This window comes from Phalacrocorax carbo, chromosome 16 (assembly GCF_963921805.1).
Source record: "Phalacrocorax carbo chromosome 16, bPhaCar2.1, whole genome shotgun sequence".
Lineage (NCBI taxonomy): Eukaryota > Metazoa > Chordata > Aves > Suliformes > Phalacrocoracidae > Phalacrocorax > Phalacrocorax carbo.
Window position 1 is genome coordinate 9,572,538 of NC_087528.1, and position 21,793 is coordinate 9,594,330.

Consider the following 21,793-nt stretch of genomic DNA (forward strand, 5'->3'; position numbering starts at 1 on the left):
AGAGTCGGGGCGGAGGGGTAGAGCGCCGCGGGGCGGGACGCGGGAAGGCGCGCGCGGGTGGGGCTGAGCAGGCGGCCAACAGCTCTAGACACGGTTCTATTTTATTACGGCAAAGGTGAAAAAGCCACCTCGGCCCAACAGGCAACCAGTAAAATTTATCCCAAAAATAACTCGGTACAAAACAGGTCTGCTTCGGAATTAAAAAAAACCTTTACAGGAGTTTAAAACCTATCCCAGAACATAAAAGTAAAACAAATCCCATCCTCGGTATTAGTAGCCACAGCTGCAGCCCCCCGTTCCTGGGAGCGTGGAGCCAGAGCGGAGTCCTTCCCTGCGCCCGCTGCCCGCTGCTTTAGCTGGTGTCCATCTGGAAGAGAGCAGAGGAGCCATCACCTCGCGCCCCGCAGCACCCCACAGCACCCCATGGCATCCGTGCAGCACCTCCTGCTCCTCTAGAGAGAGCCCAGCAGCCCCTGCAAACCACCACAACCCCCCGGTGCCGCCAGACCGGGATGTGTGGGTTCCAGCACCAGCCCAGGAGCATCCAGATGCCTGGGCAGAGCTGAGCTGCCGCAGCACACCGAGGCATGACCGCAAACTGCCCCATGGCACTCCCCCTACCCTCTCCAAGTCTGTGCAAAGTAACGCTATTTGCGCATCTCCAATGCCAGGGAAGGCTGTTCTAAAACAGCCCATGTCCTTTTTTTTCTGGAATTCTGCTCATCCTGCTTCTTCCGTACTCTCGCCTCAATTTTATCCCTCCTACAATTCTGACTCCGCTGCCATCGCATACACACGTGACCTCGGTTCTCTATCGAAGTTTTAATCTGGCTGCAGCACAGAGACATCTGAGCTAGTCCTGAAGGCACCAAACAAGGTGCGTGGCTCTGTACATCAGGACTCGTACCTGCGATCAGCATCACCAACCTTCCCTCCAATAGCTTCCCATTTCCTTATTTCACTTTTTTTTTCCTTTTTGTTTTTCCATTTCTGCAGTCCATTATCTCTGCGGGTTTTGTTATGTAGCTACCGCTCACCACAGCTGCTCCAGCCACAGAAGAACCTGCCCCACACTGGCCCCGGGGAGCTGGAAAAGCCATTTCTCAGCTATCGAGAACAGTAGTTGACAAAGTGTTCTGGAAAGTAAAGCCAACTACCGGACTGAGGCACTGCTCAGCTTTAGAGGGAGACCACTTTAGTCCAGTGACATGGAAAATGTTTCCTCTTTCCTGCCGGCTCTGGGCTGCCAGTGCTTCCCCGAACGAGACGCCGTGGGGAAGCTGTGGACGGCACCCCAGCAGCACTTACCCTGGCATTGTAAGCATCCAGCTGTGCATCTAGTTCTTCTGCGGAGAGTTGCTGTTTGGAAGTTCTTCCAGCTCCTCTGCCTCTCCCTCTGTTCCCGCCACGAGTACCTCGCCTGTTGCCTCCTCCACCACCAAATCCTCCTGAACCACCACGGTTTCTGGTCATGCCACCTCTGTTTACACTGTGATTTTTAAAAAGCAACTGGTTTAGTGCATCCTGGTTAACCCAAACGGGCATGTAGAAGTTTGCCAAATGGGAGACGGATCCACGCTTCCTACACAGAGAGGGGCCAGGCACGTTCCCGCCCCGCGCTGACCGGGCACAGCGACTCCCGCGGCTGTACAGCATCTCACCTCTGTGCTGGTCTCCTCTGTGTGTCAATCTGTGACGTGACCAGCTGGATGTTCATGGGGCGCCCTGGAGGAAGAGCAGCCCATAAGCCTGCATGCGGGACACGAGCGCGCGGGCTGCTCCAGCCAGCCGGTGAAATACACTATGGAGACGGCCATGCAGACTCACCGTCCAAAGGGACTCCGTTGTACTGCTTCATTGCTTTCAGGGCATCTGCCTTCCTTTCGAAATGCACGTCTGCTGTCCCTAGACTGCGGCCAGACCTGTCATAGTGCACAGCTGCCTTCTTCAAGGTCCCAAACTCAGCAAAGAGTTCCTGAGAAAGAGAGGGAGAAGAGCGCGCACATCCATCAGCACCACGAACACTGCACAGCCGAGACGGTGCTGACAGTTCCCCTTCTGCAGCCACCCTCAGCAATCGCAGGCGCTTTTCAAAACATCATAGAACGCCCTGAGTTGGAAAGGACCAGCAAGGATCATCGAGTCCAACTCCTGTCCCTGCACAGGACACCCCCAAAATTCACACCAACAGCCACAAAATTCACACCAACATTGACAACTCAGGAAAAGCACCTATGAAAGAGGGGAGCACAAGCCTATAGGAAGGATTTCAGAAAGTTGCCACAGGTGACAAAGACAAGCCAGGCTTCATATTCACCACTCACAGGGCGCATGTTTACAGCCAGTGAGGCAGACTCAACGGAAACTGCAAGTGTTTTTGTTGAGCCTGAATCAATGGGGTGACTATTTAAAAATCATCCCGATCCTAATCCATTTCATAGAGGAAGACTGATCTGTGTGAACGCAGGGATTCGCAAGATGAGCATGGTTTCATTCTGCTGGACTTCCCGTCCTCCCTGCCCTTAAATCTTTACTAGACCAGGTGGCATTTAAAAACAGAGCCCACATAGGAAGATCCCTAATCTAAGTTTTTGGAGTAAGCCTCCTACTGAAGTGTGACATTTGCTGTCACAAAGGTCGGAAACAAAGAGACAGCAATGGAAACAAACCAGTTTTGTTTCACAGGTGCTACATTTAGGAGGTCGACAAGGACACCTCACCTTTCTGCTATACTCCGTGCCTCAAAAGCTCAACATCAGCACCAGAGCTGCCAGGTGCCCAAAGGGACGGGCCACCTTCTAGGGTATCTGCTGTGAAGCCGGACTGCCATGCAGCCAGCTCCGCGAGCTATCACCCGAGCACCTAACAGAGCACCACGCATGTTCTTCCACTTCCTAAGGAAGCAGCGCTTTGGGCCAGCTCCTCCCTCGGACTCGTTCCAGAGGGAAATATGTGGCACTCGACAGAAGCTTTCTGGAACAGAGCGCAACACAGGCGAAGCGGTGCTCAGACACTTCTTGCGCTGCAGCAAACATGGGTTCCTCCCGAGCAGCAGCGAACACTCAGGGAGTGACGCTGCCCAATTCCACTGGGAGCAAAGCGCGTTCAAGGTTCCTTCCAGACACTCGTTCCTGCCGATACACCGAGCCGTGCTGCACCACGTTAATGAGGTGATTAGCATAGAAACAAAGAAAGTAATCACCACATCTGAGGCAGCGCTAAATTATGGGATGAGTAGTAACAAATAGGAACAAAGCTATTAAGTCAGATTTGCTACTTAATAAACCATAGGCAGAAGTTCATCCACACCTCAGCCCAAGCCAGAGGCGGAGAAGGTGAATCCCAGCTGCCACACAAAGCGCGGGAGCTGGTTAAACCGAGGTGACTTCACAGAGCCATGTTTTACACATTGGGGCCTGACTACAACAAACAAGGAACTTATTTAAACCAAATCTGAGCTTACAGGAGGAAAAGAGGGGGGATTTAAGCACATTATCCAGTAACTAGGTGACCTGAAAAAACTCACATCCAGTTCCCCAGACACAGATCGGCCCGCTGAGTAACCGGCATGAGTTAACAGATGAAGAAAGCGTAGAAGCGGTTGGTTGTTTTTTCTTGGTAAGGACACGAGGGCCAGAAGCCAACTGAAAAGGAAGCGCTTCACAGTGTGACCAAGCCAGCAGAGCCCCCAGCGAGGACGCATCTGGTATTTACAAATGTTTATTTCTGCACAACTCACCACCCACTCGTGCTCGTGCCCGTGCCCTTATGGCCTGGTGGGAGAACCACGCCCCAACCTCTCCCAACCCCACGCAGCCACAGAGACAGATCGCACCACACGCCCAACTTAGAGAATCGAGCAGGATCTTGCCCAATGCATGGCTGAAACAAGGGATACAACCACGACAGGTGACTTGGCAACAAGACTGAGCACACCAGGTACCGCAGCTGCTGCGGTGCAGGGCAGAGCACTCACCCTCACAAATCAGTCTTCCCAGTTACAGCAATAGATGTGTGTGCGGGAACACCTCAACGCTCAACAGGACGCGGCTTTAACAAAGCTTCGCAAGCAGGTCCCATAAAAACAGAGCACGCAGACGTACACACAGCGCAGTTACAGGATTCTTGCAGTTATGCAGACCTTAAGAGTTTATGCAGTTTACGCTAAATTCACCGGTCACAACTGGATCCAGCCAAAAAGCACCATTTCCTCATGTGTGTGCTGCAGCGGAACCCCTTACAATGCAATTAGCTACCACTCCACAGCACACAGTAGCTTTTTCCAAATTTTGGCCCCCTTGAGATCACCAGAACCGCTGCAGGACAGGTGCTCGCAGCTCCAACACAGAGCTCCTTCACTAGGGGATCGCCTGCCCTAGCCGTGGGGGAGATGGGGCCCTGTGGGGCTCCCGCGGGTGTCCAACACACCCCACGCCGATGCTATGAATGAAACCCCTTGTGAAGGGCCCCCGCACACCCAGCGGGGCCGCTCCTAGCCCCTCACCTGGATGTCCGCATCCGAGACGCCGAAGTCTAGATTGGAGACGAGCAGCTTCCCGCCGGTCTCCACGCCGGCCCCCGCCCCGAAGCCGCTGTCGAACAGGTCGTGCTGCCACTTCTCCGGGAGCTGCTTCGGCTGTAACGAAACCGAGACGTTGCTGACCGGCCCGGGGTACCCGCAGAGCTCCGCCGGCCACGCTGCCCGCCCCACCGGAGGCGGACAAAGGGTCGCTCCCCGCCCCATCCCGCCGCCGCCGCCCGAAGTCCAGTTTGGTGCCGGTCCCCCGCGGCGCCGAGCCCCGCAGTACGGCCGCACTCCCCGCCCGCCCCCGCCGCGCTCCGTACCCGGCTGTAGGGCGCGGGCCGATTCCTGCCGCCGCCCCGGGCCATCACCGGCCTGTTCCGCACGGGGCCGCCGCCTCCCGCTCGCCCGGCTCCCACGCCGCCCCGACCGGGGCCGCCCCCGCGGGTGGCGCCGCCCCGACCACGGCCGCCCCGGCCGCCGCCTCGGCCGGCCCCGCGCTGGCTCCGGTTGAGCTTAATGATATCGTCCAGGGACATGTCCATCTTGTCGGCCATGATGGCGGCTCCGCTCTGGGGCCTGCGCTTCCGGCCGCGCTGCGCCGCCGCCGGAAACGGAAGAGGCGGGATTAACGCCGAAAGGTGCAGCGGCCGCATGGGCTTGTGCGCGGGGTGTTGTGTGGTGGGGCGGGACTTCCGGCGGGGCGGCCATGCGGGTACGGGTGCGGAGCTGGCACGGCGTCGCTTCCTGGCTGTGGGTGGCCAACGATGAAAACTGCGGGATCTGCCGGATGGCCTTTAACGGCTGCTGCCCCGACTGTGAGTGCGTGTGTGCGTGCGCGCGGCAGTACCGGGCGGGGCTGCGGGCCGTCCCCGGGGCTGACGGACCCTCCGTGCCGCAGGTAAAGTGCCCGGTGACGACTGCCCGCTGGTGTGGGGGCAGTGCTCGCACTGCTTCCACATGCACTGCATCCTCAAGTGGCTGAACTCGCAGCAGGTGCAGCAGCACTGCCCCATGTGCCGCCAGGAGTGGAAGTTCAAGGAGTGACCGCCGCCCCCCGCCGTTACAGCGGCCGCCGGTGAGGGGGGCCCGGGGTCGCTCCCGGCCCTCAATAAAAGCGTGGCCATTGTTTGCGTCTCCGGTGTCCGCTGTCCTGCGGGGCGGGGCGGGGCGAGCGGCGCCGCGGGACCCCCGTGCGGGAGGGTCTGTGTCGGGACTCCCTACCCCGAGCCCCACCGGGCAGGAGCCCCCTCGGCGAGCCGAGGCCGCCAGTGAGCAGGTCCTTCCCCGGGATGGCGGGGCGGGAACAGTCGGGGCAGGCCCACGTCCCGTTATAAAGCAGGCGGCGGGTGCGGGGCATTGCCGTTCTACCGGCACTATGTGCACTGCCCTGTAGCTGGTGCTGCTCTACCTCTGCCGCCCCGCTGAGCCCTGGTACAAGAAGGCGGCTGGGCCCCACCGCTACTCGGTGGGCTGAGCCTCGGGGTGACTCTGCGCCATGGTGAATACCGGGGCTGCCCCGGCGTCTCGGTGGGTAGTGGGGCTGCTCCCCGTGGGACTGTGGGCACAGTTTGTGCTGGGACTGGGGCTCCTGTGCTGCTCCATGCCGCAGTGAGCAGCAGGAGTGGGGTCCTCAGCCTGCCGGGTGCTATGGCACAGTGGGGGCACCCTGGCTCCTCCTACCAGTGCCAGCCAGTGCTGTGTTGCCTGGGGACCCCGGGTCCCTGTTGATGGTCTCCCTTTGCAGGCGCTGTGCATGACAGATGTGGCCCAAGCCGTGGAGCTGCCAGGTGTCACATGGAGCTCCAGGCGCTTTCCAGTGCAGGGCGGATGTGACCATGTCCTTGGACACCGTGGAGTGTGCGGAAGCCTGAGCCGGCACTGGTGGCTCTGTGGTGACAGTAAACATCCTTGGGCTGGCTCCATCATGTCTGTCCTCGCAGGGGAGGGAGGTGCTGTGGGGTGGTGGGAGCCTGTCTGGGTCTGGGGAGCTTGGGGCTGCTCCATCAGGGAAAGCAGTGTAGAGGAGGCATCTCGTTCACAAGGCTGCTGAGCTCCTCCTCTCCCTACAGCTCCCCTGGCTCCCTAAACCCTGCAGGGCCCTGTCTGGGGCCAGGTGCTGCCCCAGGTCAGGCTGTGTCCTGGGTAGGGGACAGGACATTGCACTCAGGGGCTCCAGAGATGTGCTGGGGGAGCGGGCAGCAACAGCCCCGCTGGGAGCATGTGGGGGACAGCTGGCAGCAGGACCAGGGCTGGAGCTGAGCACAGTCCCCAGCCTGCAGCTGCACAGGGGCTCCTGGGACTCTGGGGAGACAGGCAGCACCATCCCCTGCCTCCTCCCAGGTGTTGCAGTGGCAGGGCAGAAAAAAAATCACTCGCTGATCGTGACCAGCAAATTGCTGCCCCACTGGCAGCCCCAAGGGCCAGCTTGACATACACAGTGGCTGCAGGGAGCCTGCGTGGGCAGCACGGTGCCAGGCTGAGCTGTGGGGAGCAGCAGGAACTGATGGGGTTTTGCCAGGTGGTGAATGGCAGCAGGCATGGCACTCCTATCGCCACGTTGCCCTGGGCCAGGAAGGGTCTTGCACCCCCCGCAGTGCTGCAGGTGATCTGGGTGCAGCCCCTGCCCAGCACTGGGGCACCCATCCATACTCCAGCAGAGGAACATGTGTTCAGCTACAAGAGTGGGGCAGCAGCCCCCCAACACCAGCTGCTCCCTGGCAAGGGCACCCCACTGCCAGGCATCTTGGAGGGCCACCTCTTCCCCAGGGGTGAGGCTGAGAGCACAGCACCCAGCCTGGTCACAGTCCCCATACTCATGAGGGTCACCAGGGCTCTGCCTCACCTGGCAAGAGGCGCTTGCCCTGACAGACACCACACTTTTTATGAAAAGGGAATTCCTCCCGTGAAAGTGCCCCTGGTTGCAGCCTGGCCCCACCACGGTCCTGCCACGCTGCACCACACTGTACTCTAGCACCATGGTCTTCCCAGGAAGCCAGGTGGTTACTGGGGCCACCAGCCACAGTGGAGGACATGGTCCAGTATCCCTGCTGTGGCAGGGGCCAGCATAAGCGCCTGCTGGAGCTGCCACGGGTGCCAGTGCCCACCACTAAGCTCAGCCCTGTCTCTGAAATCTGGTGGGCACCACAAGCGCTGCAGCAGCACTGCGTAGGTGTAGCCCTCCTCCTGCCCACAGCAGTAACATGCCAGCTCGGCATCAGTCACGGTCCTGGTGCAGAGCTCCTGCCGCCACATGTGGCAAGCGGTTGCAAAGCGTCATCCCTCCTGCACAGCGGGATGAAGGCACCAGCGCACTGAGACCACCATGTTGCAAAGAGTCGGGTCTGGGCTTTGGCTAGGGCAGTGGTGGCCGATGGTGACCTGCTGGGCACTGGGGCCTGCCCACCCCATCACCCCTTTAATGAAAGGCTGATGGGGCCCTGGAGGGGGTGAACCCTAACACCAAGCCCTGTGCTGGGGGCCCTGCACCACAGTGGGGTCTGGGCCAAAGCCAAATGGCTCCCTTCAGTGGGGTCAGGGCTGCTCTTAGAAGATTTATTTAAGGGATCTGCTACAACTGTTTCAGCAAATTAGTTCCTATTAGAGAAGCATCAGGCACTCACTGCAATCTGCATCATAAGGTGGGTTGGGGGCTCCTCAGGATGGGTGCAGGAACCAGAGGCTTGATCTGTGCTTGGAGAGGGAAAAAAAACCCCAAAGAAACACAACAAAAAACCCCACAGAAAACAAAATCACAAACTTTAAATTCACATCATTTCACACACACCCTCCCCCCACCCCATTTTAATTCCATGGTCATTTTTGCCCCCAGGACTCACAGGCTGTCAGTAAATGGCAGCTTAGAAGAAGGACCTAGGGGCACTTAGAGAGAGGAACGTCCTATGCAGTTTTCAGAGTAAACTCTGAAACAGCTCTCAGAAGCCCCAAGGAACAGCAGCTCCACCGCACTCCAGCTGAGCAAGCAAAGCTGAGATTTCCACACAAATAAGTTAGACCAGCAGGACAGCACCCGTACATGGTGAGGGCAGAAATAAAGTACTTTTGTAATTTTTTTAATAACAACAGTGCCTTTTTGGGCCCTGGAGGCAGCTTGCAGATACTCAGCCCAGGGTAGATGCGTCATCATGGCAGAGTTGTTTGTTTTTAATGACAAACTTGTCTGCGGTCTGTGGGAGGTGGGGCTGCACAATGCCGAGGGCTCAGCAACTGCCAGATCCTGGGAAGGGGCTGCTGACAGCTGAGTCACAGCTGCTTCAGGGGCCAGGAGTAACTTTGCCAGCTCTGGGCAGCAGAGCTGATGTGCCCCAAAGCAGCAGGGTTTCAGCCGGAGGGCACACAGGGCAGCTGGGGGCTCTGCCCCAGCATGCTGGGGTCCCACCACATGCATCCCCTGCGCTCAGTGCCCACAGCAGGCAAAACACCAGCCTGAGCCACTCTCCAGGCTGGGGCCAGGACTCAGCCTGCTCCTCAACCCACTCCCACATCCCAGCTGCAGCCAGGGCAAAGACACGGCTCAGCCTGATCTCACAGACCCTCAGGGCAGCTGAGACCCCTGGCCAGCCGGCAAGGACCTCACCCATTTTCCATTGGGGTGTACCTGAGCAGGGAGCCAGGGCACAGCCTGCAGCACGAGCCAGCTGGTGCAGCCCGCGGAATGGCCAGGTCAGTCAGGGGCAAATCCCCAACCTGCCCAACAGCAGCAGCCATTACCTCTGGTCAGGAAGGGAGAAGCCCTGGTTCTGGCTGGAGAGCAGCAGCAGAACAGCCCCTGCACAGGAACAGATGAGCAGCAGCAGCAAGGGCTTCCCCTGACCCACTGGGAGGGAGGTGTCCATTCCCCAGACCCTGGGGAGCATCACCAGCCAGACAGGGGTCACAGCAACAGGCTTTTCACCACAGCCACCATTCTGCTGCCAGCTGGCAAGGCAAGAAAGGCATTACTTCCTGAGAGAGGAAGCATCTTCCTTCTTGCCAAAAAGGGCAGCAGAAGTTTGTGGTCACTCCTCCAGGGCTGCCCTTTCCTCCAGCTGCAGAACTGTTCCTTGCAGAGCACGGCCACGCTGCTGGAGAATAGCCCTTTCGCAGAGTGCTGGCACCCCAAGGAAGGAGAGCCCAGAGCACAATGCGGAGCACAGTCACAGGCTGGGAGCAGTGAGGACCAGCCGGCCCTTCCTTGCCCTCCTGTATCCCTCCCGTGCGGGAGGGTCTGGGTCTCAGCAGTGGCCTTGGGTCTGGGGAGAGCCCAGGATGAGCAGCCACATTCATGGCATCACCCATGCTCAGTGCGGCACAGGGATGGGACTGCCATTCCTGCCCCAGGCACCCAAGGGGCTCCAGCAGGAGGAGAGGAGGCCCCAAGTTTTCCAAGTCCCCTCCAGGCCAGTACTCAGCAGAGAGCATTCCCACACAGGTGGGAGCCTTGGCTCTTGTCACAGATGACACACATACATATTATGAACAGTCTATTCTATTCATTACTGAAACGGCAATATGCAAACACAAGGCTCTGGGATTAGCAACTACGCAGCCGTGAGCTCCATGGCCAATCTGTCTCCACCACAGCCCCTCCAGGCAAGAGGACAGACTCACCACAGCTGCTCGCAGATGCTGCTTTGGCATCATAATACACCAAGCAATCAGCAGAATTCAGACCACCTCTTCCCTCTGTACTGACCATGGTTACGTCCCCACCAAACTGCTGATACACCCACCTTTCCAGTGCAAATTCTGCTGCAATTTTAGAGTGCAGAAAGCGTAAAACCCCAGAGGACAGCAAAGACCCTCTCACACAGTATAGTTCAATTTTCTAGTGAATTCAGGAAAAACGTCCTACCACACTGAGTACAAATGTCCTCTAGCCAGAGTGATCCCTCATCCCTGCACCAAAACAAACCCAACATGCCCCAGAGCTCAGGCTGGGCTGTCCAAGGGCAATGAGCTCGTTCTCAGGCCACAGTGGCCTCTCCCTGGCTCCCATCAGAGCTCCTGGGAAAAGCAGCTCGGAAGAGCCTCCAGCCAGGGGCCTGGCCCCTTTCTGCTGCCCAGGCTTGAGCCCCAAAGAGACCAAAACACAACTCTTCAACATTTTATTAATGATCAGCAACAGAAGTTTACAACAGAGAGGACAACAGAACTGGCGTGGAAGGACCGTCCAGCACAGTGCAGGGAGCGGCCCAGGACATCCACCACAGCACCCTGGAATGTAAGAGGCAAGAAAGGGCCTCAGCCCAGCACCTGTCCTCCTCAGGCCCTGCACCTCCCTGCCAGGGCACACATGCGGCGTGTCAGCTCTCAGAAAACAGCCGTGACATTTCAGCTGACAAGGTCCCTCCCTTAGGTAACCTGTCAGGCACAAGGTGGACTCCAGCGGCAGCAGCAAGCAGGGCTCTGAGCAGCACCGGGTCCTGCTGCCTCATGACAGGAAGAACCTTTGGCAAAAGCCCCCAGGGTTCCCAGGCCTTGTGCAGAGAAATCCCCCCACCTGCCAGGGAAACCACAGAAAAGAGGGTCTCTGTGCCACCAGCCACCCGCCCCTCTCAGCAGCTGCCATGCCACTGCTTGTTACCGGGGCAGCAAGGGATTTCCTGGCACCAGTCACAGCAAAGGCAGGCTTTACCCAACTAAACCCAAAGTAGCTTTGGGTCCGCTATTTCCAGCAACAAGCTGAGAAGAGGTAGCATGGCGAACCCCAGAACACAGGGCTCATCAGCACCTCCGGCAGCCGGCACGCTGATGGCCCTGCATCCCTAACCGAAAGCTTGCAGGAGGAACTGCGGGTGCTGTATCCCTTCCCCAGGGAGACCAATCTCGCCAGTCTGTCCAGATGCCCCCACCATCACCCAAAGGGCTGCTCTGGAATGCAGACTCCGGTCAGGACAGCCGAACCTGGAGGGCAGAGGGGGCCTGGGCGGCCCCTCCATTCCCCTCCTACTAAAAGCCAGAAATGGCAGAAGGTAAAAGCACATCAACATGTTAAAACATTAGTTATAATTAAAACCACGGGGTTTCTTCTTTTGTCAAATCTCCTTCTGGGAAAGGGGACGGGGGCTGATTAACGGAGGAAAAACTAGGCAGCAGGATCCCAACTCATTATGTCTGCATAATTAGTGCAGGAGGAGCTAGGACAGAAGAGGGTAGGACAGCACATCCTGCATGCCGGCAGCGGTGTCCCTGTTCAGGGGTCCCCTCTCAAAGAGCTGGCTGCTCCTCAAGGGGGTGAGGCTGCGGCACTCTGCAACCCACATGTCAGCTCTCTGCTGGCCTAGTGCTTCTCCTCTTCCAGTCTCTTCATGGCCTCCAACACAGCCAGCTCTTTAGCTTCCTTCTTCTGGTTCCTAGCTTCAAACTCCAGCCTGCATCAATGACAAAACACCATGAGATTCTCATCCATCCCTATTTCTAGTAGGCTAAAAGCACCTGGAGCAGGGGAGCACTGCCTCTCCTACGCTGCTTTGTTCCAAGAGTACTTCAGAAACCTCACCAGTAACCCCCAGACCACAGAGATTCTCATGACTGTTACCACAAAGTCCTAGGCTCCCACGCTGTCCAAACACTACTTATTTCTTCCTCTGCTGAAGTTGCTGCTATTCCATGCTTGATCTGTCCTGGGACAGACCACCTAGTGCCGTAATACCAAAATCAAATTTACCACTGACCTGAGGCAAGACCACTGAAGGTGAAGGGTTCAGGCCTAAAAGAGCAAAGCTCTGAAAGAAGGAACATGCTAAATCCCCAAGAACACAGCAAGGAAATTTTACCATTAATAGAGGAACAACAATAATAAAACATGCCGGAAGCACATTCTGATATACTAGAGCTTAGCTGTTCCTCTTCCTGTACATTTCGGTACATCCACATTTAAGCAGCCTGACCGAGCTGTGGAGATAAGGACCAGTTCACTGATTCTGTGCCTCTAGATAACCACTTCTCTTCCTGTTTGATCCCACTAATTAGTCCTCAGACAAGCTGGATGGAACAGTATGCATGAGAACTGGGAGATGAAGAAAGCCAACCTGTTCTTGATGATTCTTTGCACAATTAAATCTGTGGTGAGATTGCTGCCACTGTCCACCAGCTGGAAGATGCCACGTCTTTTTGGTTCCTATGAACAAACATTGCAGACTCAGCTGTGAAAAACATGCAGGACCTCTGGGTTTACAGATCAGTAGTGAAAGCTAAGCAGAAGCAATGGCAGGTCCTGTGGGGACCCAGCCAGGCAAAATACAAAATGATCTCTTAAGAGGCAGAATAAACAAATGCTGAAAGCAAAGCTTCATGTATATGGGAGCTGAGCGAGGCTGCCCAGGACTGGCCTAGAGCAAAGATTAGAGGATTCCTCATTCTGCCATGAAGGCATCAGAAACAGGCAAAACAAATCATTGACTAAAAGAATGGAGATGATGTGAATGATTTACAGGCTCTGCTCCAAGCAGCTACCCTCAGGGGTGGATGAAAACCAGCAGCAGCTGCCAAGGACTTGCTCAGGTGCCATCCTCCGCAATACAAACTCTCAGCTCAGGAACATGAACAAAGCCACACAGTACCTAGCAAATGCTGACAAAGCAGCATGGGCAACAGCAGCTAGCAGCTTACCTCATATGGATCAGAACCATCCTTGTCAGGCACCACCTCAGTCATCCCATGACACACAAGTGTTACCTGGAGAAGGACACAAAGTCACTGACAAGATCCAAAAGGTGACAGGGACTTGCCCTGCCACTGCACTCACTGCAACATGGCCTGGAGATCAGCAAAGCCACCCCTCCTTGGCAGTGGCACTGCATCTCTCCAGGCTTGGCAGTGCATCTGGAGCTCCCTGCAATACTGCTGAGCGGGACCATCCCTCTTCTACACCCCTCTGTTTTCCTGCACCACTTTAGCTCCCTAAGCACACCACACCCCAACATCTTCATGTACATTTATATGCAAAGACACTCACCCTGAAGTGATCCAGCAGATCAGCAGTGACAGCGTAGGGGGCTCCAATCACCACTTCTGAGACATACTAGAGAAGAAACCAGGTAGAGTCCAGAATTGAGAGGGAAAAAAAAAAAAAAAAAAAAGAACCAAACAGAGGCCAGCCTGCTTCCTAAACAGACTTGAACAGGTCACCTGGTTATAGAGTTTAGAACGTAAATAAGGGAACAGGAAAGTGGTTTTAGCAGCTACTGCTTGTCACACAGCATCTTTTTGTTCCATTAAAGAATATGCTTTCTGGTAGCATGTATATAGCAAATCCGAAAGTTAATTGCTATGGGGCACATGTTTCCAGGCCTTCTCACATTTCTCTCCCAGGAATTTTCTCTCCTGCTGCAGGGAGTAGAGAGTTTTCTACAAGAACTCAGCTGTAGAGCACAGCAGCACTCTGCAAGGCATCCTGCCTTTTCACTGCTGTGGAACAGAGGTGGATGAGTTCAATAGCACAGGTTAACCAGGATGACAGAGGAGCCCAGTGATTCCTCCTGAGAGCACACCAGCACCTCTGGCTGCCTAAAGTGATCAGTCTTGTCTTTGCCTTCTCAGTGCACACCAAAGAACTCATGCAAGATAGTTGGCTACAGGTGAACACTCCCCAGCTCCAGGCAATATCCAGAAAAAGCACAGAGGCACCTACCCTACAGGCACTTACCCTACAGGCCAAGACACTGAGCGTTCTCTCATGGATGTTCATGATGGGATAGTTCTTCCCTTTGTAGCGATTTACTTCCTAAGGCAAAGTACCAGGCACAATTAGAAGAGAGACAAAGCAACCCCCTTTTCCTCTCACTTTTTCCCAAAATGAAAATCCTGTATTGGCCAATACACCCCTTTCCTGTCTTCCAGAGCACAGCCTGCTTGTTCCAGAAAGAACAGGTGCCAGGCTGCTCTGTCTTTGGACCACATTATATACAGACCTGATCAAAGTGCAGCCCAGCAATAATGTAGGGTTTCTCTGCCAGCTGGTGAACCTTCTCCAGGAAATCTACATGCCCAATATCTGTAGATCTGTTTAAGGAATTAAAGCTAACATGGAAAATAGGGAAAGGAAGACAGAAACAGACACATTGAAAAACCACAGTGGGAGACAGGAATCCCAAGGGACTAGAGTGTTATCACTAGAGTGTGCAGCATATCCCACTGTCTCCTAAGATCCTCCAACAGCCACAAATCTCTCTAGAGAGAAGCTATAGCTCCTTTCTCAGTGACCTGTGACTAAGAAACCGCCAGTAAGAATTCCTGCCTCCTCCCCTCACATGCACATCTACAGAAAAGAGGAAAAAAAAAAAAAAAAGAAGAAGAGGGGTAAATATCCTAGTCTGGTGCCTCAAACCATAGAAAAATCAAAGAAAGAGACCAGCACTACTTCCTTGACAAAACAGAGTCAAGGATACGGAACAGGTCAAAGGCTCCAGCCACATAGATGATAGTGTCTCCTGGCTGTGGTTCCTTCCCTGACGCAAACTGGATGATCTTCTGAGATGTCTGTAGGAACTGCGAGACGCCAGTCCAGGGACTGTGACCTTTTGGCCCCTGGGAAAACACACACCACACACATTTCCTTTTCTGGCCCCAGGAGGGGGTTTGGACAACACACAGAATATAGCTGCCAGCGTTTTGCTAGCCTTAATTTGCTAGCAAGCATCACAACTCGCAGAAGCTTGGACCTTCCACATTCCTGGCACCAAATATTTGTGCAATCTCACAAAATCCCTTTTTGCTCTGTCAAACACAGCCTTAATCATCCCTTCAACAGCCAGCTAAGGAGATGCTGAGAAGAAAGCTCAGGAAGGAGGAAGGCAGTCTTGGATTTCCAGGAGAGACAAAGCTTACTAAGGCAGACAACACACAACCTACCTATGCTCTTCTCAAGCCTTAAGGCAGCCTACCCATTCACCTGGCCGATGGCATGCCAAGCTGGGAAGGGATCACCCGGAACTCCAGCGAGGGCCAGATCCCAGCGCTGGTGCCACCGAAGACGGAGCTTTATCCCCACCATGTGGCAGTTTTGGAAACAGCCAAGTCATCAGCTCCAGCCCTGCTTTGCTCCCCTAAAGCTGGCTGCTCTACAAGACTTGAAAGAACAAAGACAACTCAGCCAAGACCAGGGCAAGCCATACAAATGGCAGCATGCAGAAGGGGGGCTGAGCTGACAGAGGTCATGCAGGGTACCTGGGGCCCAGACACTCTCCCCAGATCCAAGCACCAGGAAACAGCCATGCTGGAGCAACAGGCCCCATAAAGCCTGCTCAAAAAACCCCACATAGTGGAAAACAAAGAGGAGGATTCAGCCTGGTCAGTAAACCCCCAGGGGTAAAAAAAATAAGTCTTACTCAAGCTGTAGGTCCAGGTGCTCAATAATCAGAGACAATTCAACACCCAGGAAAAAAAAGGGGCTGATAGGCTACCTCTAAAGAGCTGAGACATGAGCTAGACACGATGGCAGAGAACTCCAGGAGGACTGCTCTGCTACTTGAAGACCCGGTGTGTGAATTCTGCAGTACAGCATGCTAGCTACATACCTGCTACCTAAACGCTTTCCAGACCTAATACAACACCTTTAAAAATGTGAGCACTAAAAGGAGTATCCACAGAGGCTGTCCCTAGGCTGGAACTGTGGTCACTTGGGTCCCAAAGGAAGTGGCGATAAAGAATTTACAAGCAAGCCAGAAAAACAGGAAAGGCTTAATGGGTGCAGCAGCTCTACAGGGCTGCTGAGGGACAGTTCACTCACTGGGCCTGTGCGGCCACAGGTGCCTATTTCACTGACTACAGCAGCTACTTCATGGGGCCGCAGACATTTACTGAGGTTACTGCTGAATGTGGGGCAAAAAACAAGACTGCAACACAGGCCAGAAAGCACATTTGGAATCCTTCTCAGACAGGACAACAACCAGATGTCCACAACCAGAACTCACGTTACCTTCCCAAAGTTGTCAGTGTGCTTCCGATAGTCTAGGTCCTCATCCTGAAGGGAGATAAAGAGTCAAAATGTTTAAGCACTCACACAGCTCATTCAACCAAGAATACGCTTGCATGCGGCAGAAGTGCTGGAAGTCCAGGCGCAGACTGCACACCATTGATCCCTAGCACTGAATGCTGACAAACTAGTTAATATCTAAATCAGAGTCATGTCCCAGCATGAGTCAGACAAAACGCGTCCTTATGTGATCCCAGCCTGGCACCACACAGTGACAGTGGTTCTTGCCCAACCTGCAGACCTGATAGCGCTGCACATCTGTGTCCTCCCTCAACTATGCAAGCCCCTAACAGGACAGCGCGTCCCTCCTTCTTCCAAAAGCACTCCACTAGAGATGGGCTCAGATCTCTGCAGACAGCTAGTAGCACTTTGCCAGATCTTGGTGTGAACTTACATATTACAGCTAAGCCAATCTAACAGCTCAGCACACCAAAAGATCTCCCTGTACCCCTGAATTCCTTTGTGGGTCCCTTATCTTGTCCCTGTTGTTATCTAGGTGAGTCCATTCACTGCACTGCTTGTTTACCAAGTCAATTCAACTTATTAATCAACATAAAACTACTTTATTTTCCTTTGGTTAGGGTAGCTATCTACTGGGTAGTGAGCTGAAGAGACTCAAGAAAGGTCTGATAAGACTAGAGACAGTGGAAGACAGAAGCACGCAGCTCAGTGGGTAGGAAGAGGACTCTCCAACTCTGGCAGCACCGGGCTGATAGATCAACGTGGCCACACTATGTAGTTTCACCCTTGGAGAAGCCATAGGCCAGGCTGTAGTTCCTGTAACGTTCCCAAAGCCCACACCAATCATGAGAGATCGAAGCTTTTATCCCCCCACATCTTTCCAAAGGAGCATGGGCTGAGATCACACTGTGATCTCAGACAGGCTTAAGCAAACACAAGCAGGGTGTTTTGCTGCCACTACCCATAATCCGCTTGCCAGTTGTTGGTGCACCTAGGAGCCAGGCCCAGGGGCTCCACTGCCAACTGGGGCAGCAAAAGGAAAGAGCTGTCATATGCCCTGGACTCCAAACTCCCACCCAAAGCGTCTGACTCACTATGTTGCTGTGGTGAGCCTTAGTCATGAGCAGCATCCGGCCAACGAGGTCGGTAGTGGACACACCTTGGGTGCGTTTGCATTCCCTGCAGGGAGACAAGCAAAGGATGAAGCAGAAGCCACAGGAGCCTCTTTCTCTTCCCACCATTTCCACAGGAACACCTGTGACACCAGACAAATCCAAACCAGGGACTTCCTTCTACCTGCTCTTGACATAAAGTACAGCATTCATTTACTGAGCCTCTGCATCTTCTTCATACCACAGCAACTGCTCATATGAGGAAAATTTATCTTGCACAGACTTCCCAACAGAGCCAACTTCCAGTGAGGCTTCAAGACCAGAACTAGCATCTTCCAGGAACAGAAGGCCCCACCAGTCAGTTGCTAATCTGCAACACTGCACTGACTGTGGCACAGAAGCCAAAACGGTGGAAGCAACTAAAGCTCTGACACACGTCACCACAAAATTAAGTGTGACCCAAAGATAGCTGTATTTCACCCAACTTCCCGTCAGGCCCCGAGCTCCAGAAACTCTACCCAAAATAGGATATGAAGGTAAGCAGCAACGGGTTACCTGTATCGCCCCGCTGTCTTCACTTCCTCATAGGTATCCTTGCCATCTATTGTTAAGGTGATATCATCTGCAGAGAGAGAAGAGCCTCATAACTGTGACCCAAGCCTTCCTGCACAAAAGCTGTTTTAGAATGACAGTAGTAGCTGAACATGTACAGCACATTAGCCAGGCTAGAACTCCTGCAATTCAGATCTCTGTGCATACACGTGGGATAAATCCTGCATCCCACAGAAATCTCAGTGATTTGCAAGACTACCCTGTTTGTGGAGACAAGCATATTCCTGGATGTTAAACACCATTAACCATCTGGTCCACTGTTTTTTAGATAGTCCAGAAAATCTGAGCTGGTCACCCGTGTAGAGAATCCAGCAGCAGGCATGGCTGAATTGTTGTCTGAATGACAATAAAGAGCTACCATCAGTCTCAGTATTAAAAAGCACCTTAACCTTAAATTCTCTAGGAGTAGCTTTAGCGTTGGTTCATGTTACAACTTTTTCAGTCAATTAAATAATCCTCCAACAGCCAGTTCTTCCCCTCACTGATGGCACTTCTACAGTGACATCAAGCTACCTTTCTATAGAGTTAATTCTATTTCATATTTGGCATGGGTCCCAACTCACCCTACAAAAACACCTCTCACCTACTTTTAGTGAACTATAGAATCTTCACAAGTGAAAACCTAATCAGGCTTTCATTTGGCAAAACGGCCAGTTTCCAGTGCAGGCGCTGGCTGCTCACAAGTGCCCTCTCTCACACAGTTGGGCTCAGCTCAGGGAAGGTGAGGAGTTCTTAAACCCCACGGCATCACCTCAGGGCACAGGGACTGGAGAAGAGAACATGCTGCAAGCACAGCTCAGTGCCAGGGGAGAGGCAGAAACAGCAGGTTTGTTGTCCGTCACCTTCCCAACTAAGCTCAGCTATTTCAAAACTTATCTTTTACATAAACACAGCCTGGCAAAAGTGCAGCGTGCAAGGGTATTATTCAGGTAGAAGTACTGAATGATTTGGCAGAGGGGATAAATGCAGGGAAACTGGAGCAAAGGCCACAAGCACCTCTCTGCTACCATAATCCCTCACCAAGTCTAGTAAGGGGTCACATACCCCAAATACACATTCAGGGCAGGCAATTAAGTTGATAAGGAATTTGATAATCATCCTGTACAGGTGAAAAAGCATATCATGTTATAGAAGATTAATTATTTATTCATGTTATAGAAGATTATTTATTTACATTTAATGAAATACTTGGCTTATCAATGGCAGGTGGCTGGGGTCAGATGAGGAAGCATACATGAAATGAGTGCAAAGACCATTCCTGATCAAACTACCAAAGTACCTTCAGTGGGGTAGAGAGGAGGGGCTGAGGCTGAATGAACACGAGAAGCAGCTCCAGGAAGGGCGAGAGTACACAAGTTCTGTTTCCTCAGAACATTGGTTCCCTTTAGCGACTATAAACTGAAAAGTGTTCATAATAAGAACTAGGTCTCTGACCGCACTCAGGGTCAGCTAAGCCCTTGAACAGCTTATTAGCTGGATAAAGAGCAAAGCTTTTCAGATCTGATCTCATCCCAGGATAAGTAGGTATAAACACGATTGTATTGCTGCATACTTACCTTTTTAACAGCGTTTTTCTCGTTCAAGTTTTGTAAATTACTATTTCCCCCATGCACAGATTTCTGCTGGCGCTAAGGGCAACCTCAGGATAATTGCCAAACAACACGTTTCACCTTTATAAGTGAAAGGGATGCTTAAAAGAAAGGGATCTGGCCACTCCTAGGGTGCCTAGCACACAGACGTATTTCTCCAGAACAGCAGTAGCCATACTGCCCAGCGCAGGTTTTGGTAAAAAAGACCTCTGTACATGAGGTATCCTCTGATGGGCAGCACTAGCCTAAATGTTCCTCGGTTTGCAGCAGGGAAACCGAGCGCACACAAGCCCAGGAAGGCCTACGTTAACACAACTATCGCCTCAGAATACCACTCACCACCGTGCACACAGAAGTCACAGTTATATTTGTCCAGGGTTTCCAGTGTGGTGACATAGGGAGCTCCTGGAGCAATCTCATCCACCCACTTGATGGCTTGCACCATTTTGTATCTCTCCTCCTGTGTAAAGACAGGGGGGCCCTTGTGCTTGGCAATCTCCTCTGGGCGAGAAACAGAAAAACCCAGTTAGAAGCACGTACTACAGCTATGAAGACTCTCACCTACAGGAGCCTCACTGATTTCACGGGGAGGTGAACTTCACTGCAGGCCTAAACTCTTGCTTGGAAGTAGTTTGTGGTAGAGAAGGAAGCCCCAGCTAGATCAGAAAATACTTTAATTTAGTTGCATTTCCTAAGTGCGTAGCAAGGGCCTTGGAATTCACTTGGAAGGCAAAAAGCTCTCAGTGCCTCCTTGTACCCAGATACTTCCTCCTGGGGGAGCCCCCAAGGGGAAACTCCCCTTTAAACAGCAGCTTCATGCTACGCTCAGTTCATGCGAGAAAATACGCATCCTTAAACCCATTCAAAATCCACCTTCACACACAAGAACTAGTTCCTGGCACTTAACTTTCAGACGGGCTTGAAATGAGTTCTCTCCACACAGTAATTTGTTTCGGAATATCAGTTCTGCAGTTTGCACCAGCAAAACCAGACAGATTTTCAACTGGTTCAATTGTCATTACAGTACAGAATACAGATCACTCCCCAGACAAAGCCTGCAAGCTCTGAATTACCTAACCCTCACTCCAGAAAGCGTGACAGGGTGACTCTACTCCCTTACCCAGGGAAGGTACACTTCTCTTTCAGAGGCTGCTGCTCCTTGAGCAGATGCAGGAAGAAGCCTCCTTTGTACCAGGATATCTCCGTTCTCTCAGGGCTAACCTTGCTGGGTGGTTCTAGAGGCAGGAGGTGAGAAGCTGAGAAAACCTCTTACCATCTGTGTGGACTCCAACAATCAGATAATCTCCCATGGCCCGAGCCTGGCGTAGCTGGTTCGAGTGGCCATAGTGCACCATGTCATAGCTAGAAAGACAACGGCCCCGGTTCAGTCTGGGGACGCAAGGGTGCACTTTGCTGGGAAGTTGCAGGATGACCTTCCCCAGGGGCTCAAAGGTTTAAAGTCTCTCTGCTCTCTGTCACTACGCGGCGACTGGCGCGTTTGCAGCTGGTTCATCGGGGGAAAAGCGCTGCAATAAACCTGCCCCAGCCGCGGCTGGAGAGCAGGGTGCCGGGTCTCCCCCCGCCCCGGGATCACCGGGGCCCTCACGGCGGAGCCCCGGGGCCGCTCCCGGCTCCAGAGCGATCGCGTCCACGCACCGGGGGCTCCGCGGGGACGGACCCGCTCTCCCACGGCATCCAGCCCAGGGGCCCGGCCCGCCGTGGTCACAGAGGAACCGGAGACACCAGCGCAGCCAACACCGTTTATTTCTCCGGGCGCCGCCGCAGCCCGCCCGCCCCGCTCACTCACCATCCGTCGCACCAGACCCGCACGGGTCGCTGCCCCGCCGCTCCGCCCGCCGCGGGGCCGCCGCCCGCCGCCCCGTTGCGCAGCATGGCCGCGCTGTCACCGGCGGCACCGCCCCGCCCCGCGCCCGAGCGAACGGGACCCGCCGCCCGCCCCGCCCCGCGCCCGCCCCCGCCGCCATTTTGAGGCGCGTCCCCCGCCGCTCCCGCCCGCCCC

The 21,793-nt window shown here is 54.1% G+C and overlaps 4 protein-coding genes across 8 annotated transcripts; 2 read left to right on the forward strand and 2 right to left on the reverse strand.

Moving 5' to 3' along the window:
- Positions 1–83: 83 nt before the first annotated feature.
- Positions 84–5,131, reverse strand: ALYREF (Aly/REF export factor). Its single transcript, XM_064467214.1, has 6 exons — positions 4,846–5,131; positions 4,505–4,636; positions 1,828–1,975; positions 1,662–1,725; positions 1,309–1,489; positions 84–367 (listed from the first exon to the last, which is right to left on the reverse strand). The coding sequence occupies exons 1-6, from the start codon at positions 5,077–5,079 to the stop codon at positions 353–355; spliced, it is 774 nt and encodes a 257-aa protein (XP_064323284.1). The 5' UTR covers positions 5,080–5,131; the 3' UTR covers positions 84–352.
- A 58-nt stretch (positions 5,132–5,189) lies between these two features.
- ANAPC11 (anaphase promoting complex subunit 11) lies at positions 5,190–6,443 on the forward strand. 2 transcript variants are annotated; one of them, XM_064467239.1, is made up of 3 exons: positions 5,190–5,340; positions 5,424–5,600; positions 6,270–6,443. In XM_064467239.1, the coding sequence occupies exons 1-2, from the start codon at positions 5,232–5,234 to the stop codon at positions 5,567–5,569; spliced, it is 255 nt and encodes an 84-aa protein (XP_064323309.1). In that variant the 5' UTR covers positions 5,190–5,231; the 3' UTR covers positions 5,570–5,600; positions 6,270–6,443. The 2 variants fall into 2 exon arrangements, with proteins under 2 accessions (XP_064323309.1, XP_064323308.1); XM_064467238.1 differs by lacking the exon at positions 6,270–6,443 and having other exon boundaries at positions 5,424–5,651.
- On the forward strand, positions 5,815–6,443 carry LOC135316003 (neuropeptide B-like). Its single transcript, XM_064467428.1, is given in 4 exon segments — positions 5,815–5,847; positions 5,919–6,007; positions 6,135–6,180; positions 6,286–6,443. Coding segments are annotated over 4 exon segments (279 nt in total). The 3' UTR covers positions 6,397–6,443.
- Positions 6,444–10,615: 4,172 nt separating this feature from the next.
- Positions 10,616–21,773, reverse strand: PCYT2 (phosphate cytidylyltransferase 2, ethanolamine). Of its 4 annotated transcripts, XM_064467205.1 has the most exons (13): positions 21,581–21,739; positions 21,047–21,135; positions 20,113–20,274; positions 18,128–18,194; positions 17,555–17,639; positions 16,443–16,487; positions 14,914–15,052; positions 14,437–14,519; positions 14,172–14,249; positions 13,482–13,547; positions 13,136–13,201; positions 12,556–12,644; positions 10,616–11,895 (listed from the first exon to the last, which is right to left on the reverse strand). In XM_064467205.1, exons 1-13 carry the CDS (start codon positions 21,664–21,666, stop codon positions 11,805–11,807), a joined length of 1,146 nt encoding a protein of 381 aa, XP_064323275.1. In that variant the 5' UTR covers positions 21,667–21,739; the 3' UTR covers positions 10,616–11,804. The 4 variants fall into 4 exon arrangements, with proteins under 4 accessions (XP_064323275.1, XP_064323277.1, XP_064323273.1 ...); XM_064467207.1 differs by lacking the exon at positions 20,113–20,274; XM_064467203.1 differs by lacking the exon at positions 21,047–21,135 and having other exon boundaries at positions 21,581–21,697.
- Between the last annotated feature and the right edge of the window lie 20 nt (positions 21,774–21,793).

Bases quoted from the DNA above. Each gene is read 5' to 3' on its own strand.
- ALYREF (XM_064467214.1), bottom strand. From the start codon at position 5,079: ATGGCCGACAAGATGGACATGTCCCTGGACGATATCATTAAGCTCAAC. The intron at 4,637-4,845 runs GTACGGAGCGCG...GTTTCGTTACAG, and splicing joins GGCCCGCGCCCTACAGCCGG to CCGAAGCAGCTCCCGGAGAA. The intron at 1,976-4,504 runs GTGAGGGGCTAG...TCTCTTTCTCAG, and splicing joins TCTCGGATGCGGACATCCAG to GAACTCTTTGCTGAGTTTGG.
- PCYT2 (XM_064467205.1), bottom strand. From the start codon at position 21,666: ATGCTGCGCAACGGGGCGGCGGGCGGCGGCCCCGCGGCGGGCGGAGCG. The intron at 16,488-17,554 runs GTGAGTCAGACG...ATCTCCCTTCAG, and splicing joins AGGCTCACCACAGCAACATA to GATGAGGACCTAGACTATCG. The intron at 14,250-14,436 runs GTCTGTATATAA...ACTTTGCCTTAG, and splicing joins CTGGGCTGCACTTTGATCAG to GAAGTAAATCGCTACAAAGG.
- ANAPC11 (XM_064467239.1), top strand. From the start codon at position 5,232: ATGCGGGTACGGGTGCGGAGCTGGCACGGCGTCGCTTCCTGGCTGTGG. The intron at 5,341-5,423 runs GTGAGTGCGTGT...TCCGTGCCGCAG, and splicing joins TAACGGCTGCTGCCCCGACT to GTAAAGTGCCCGGTGACGAC.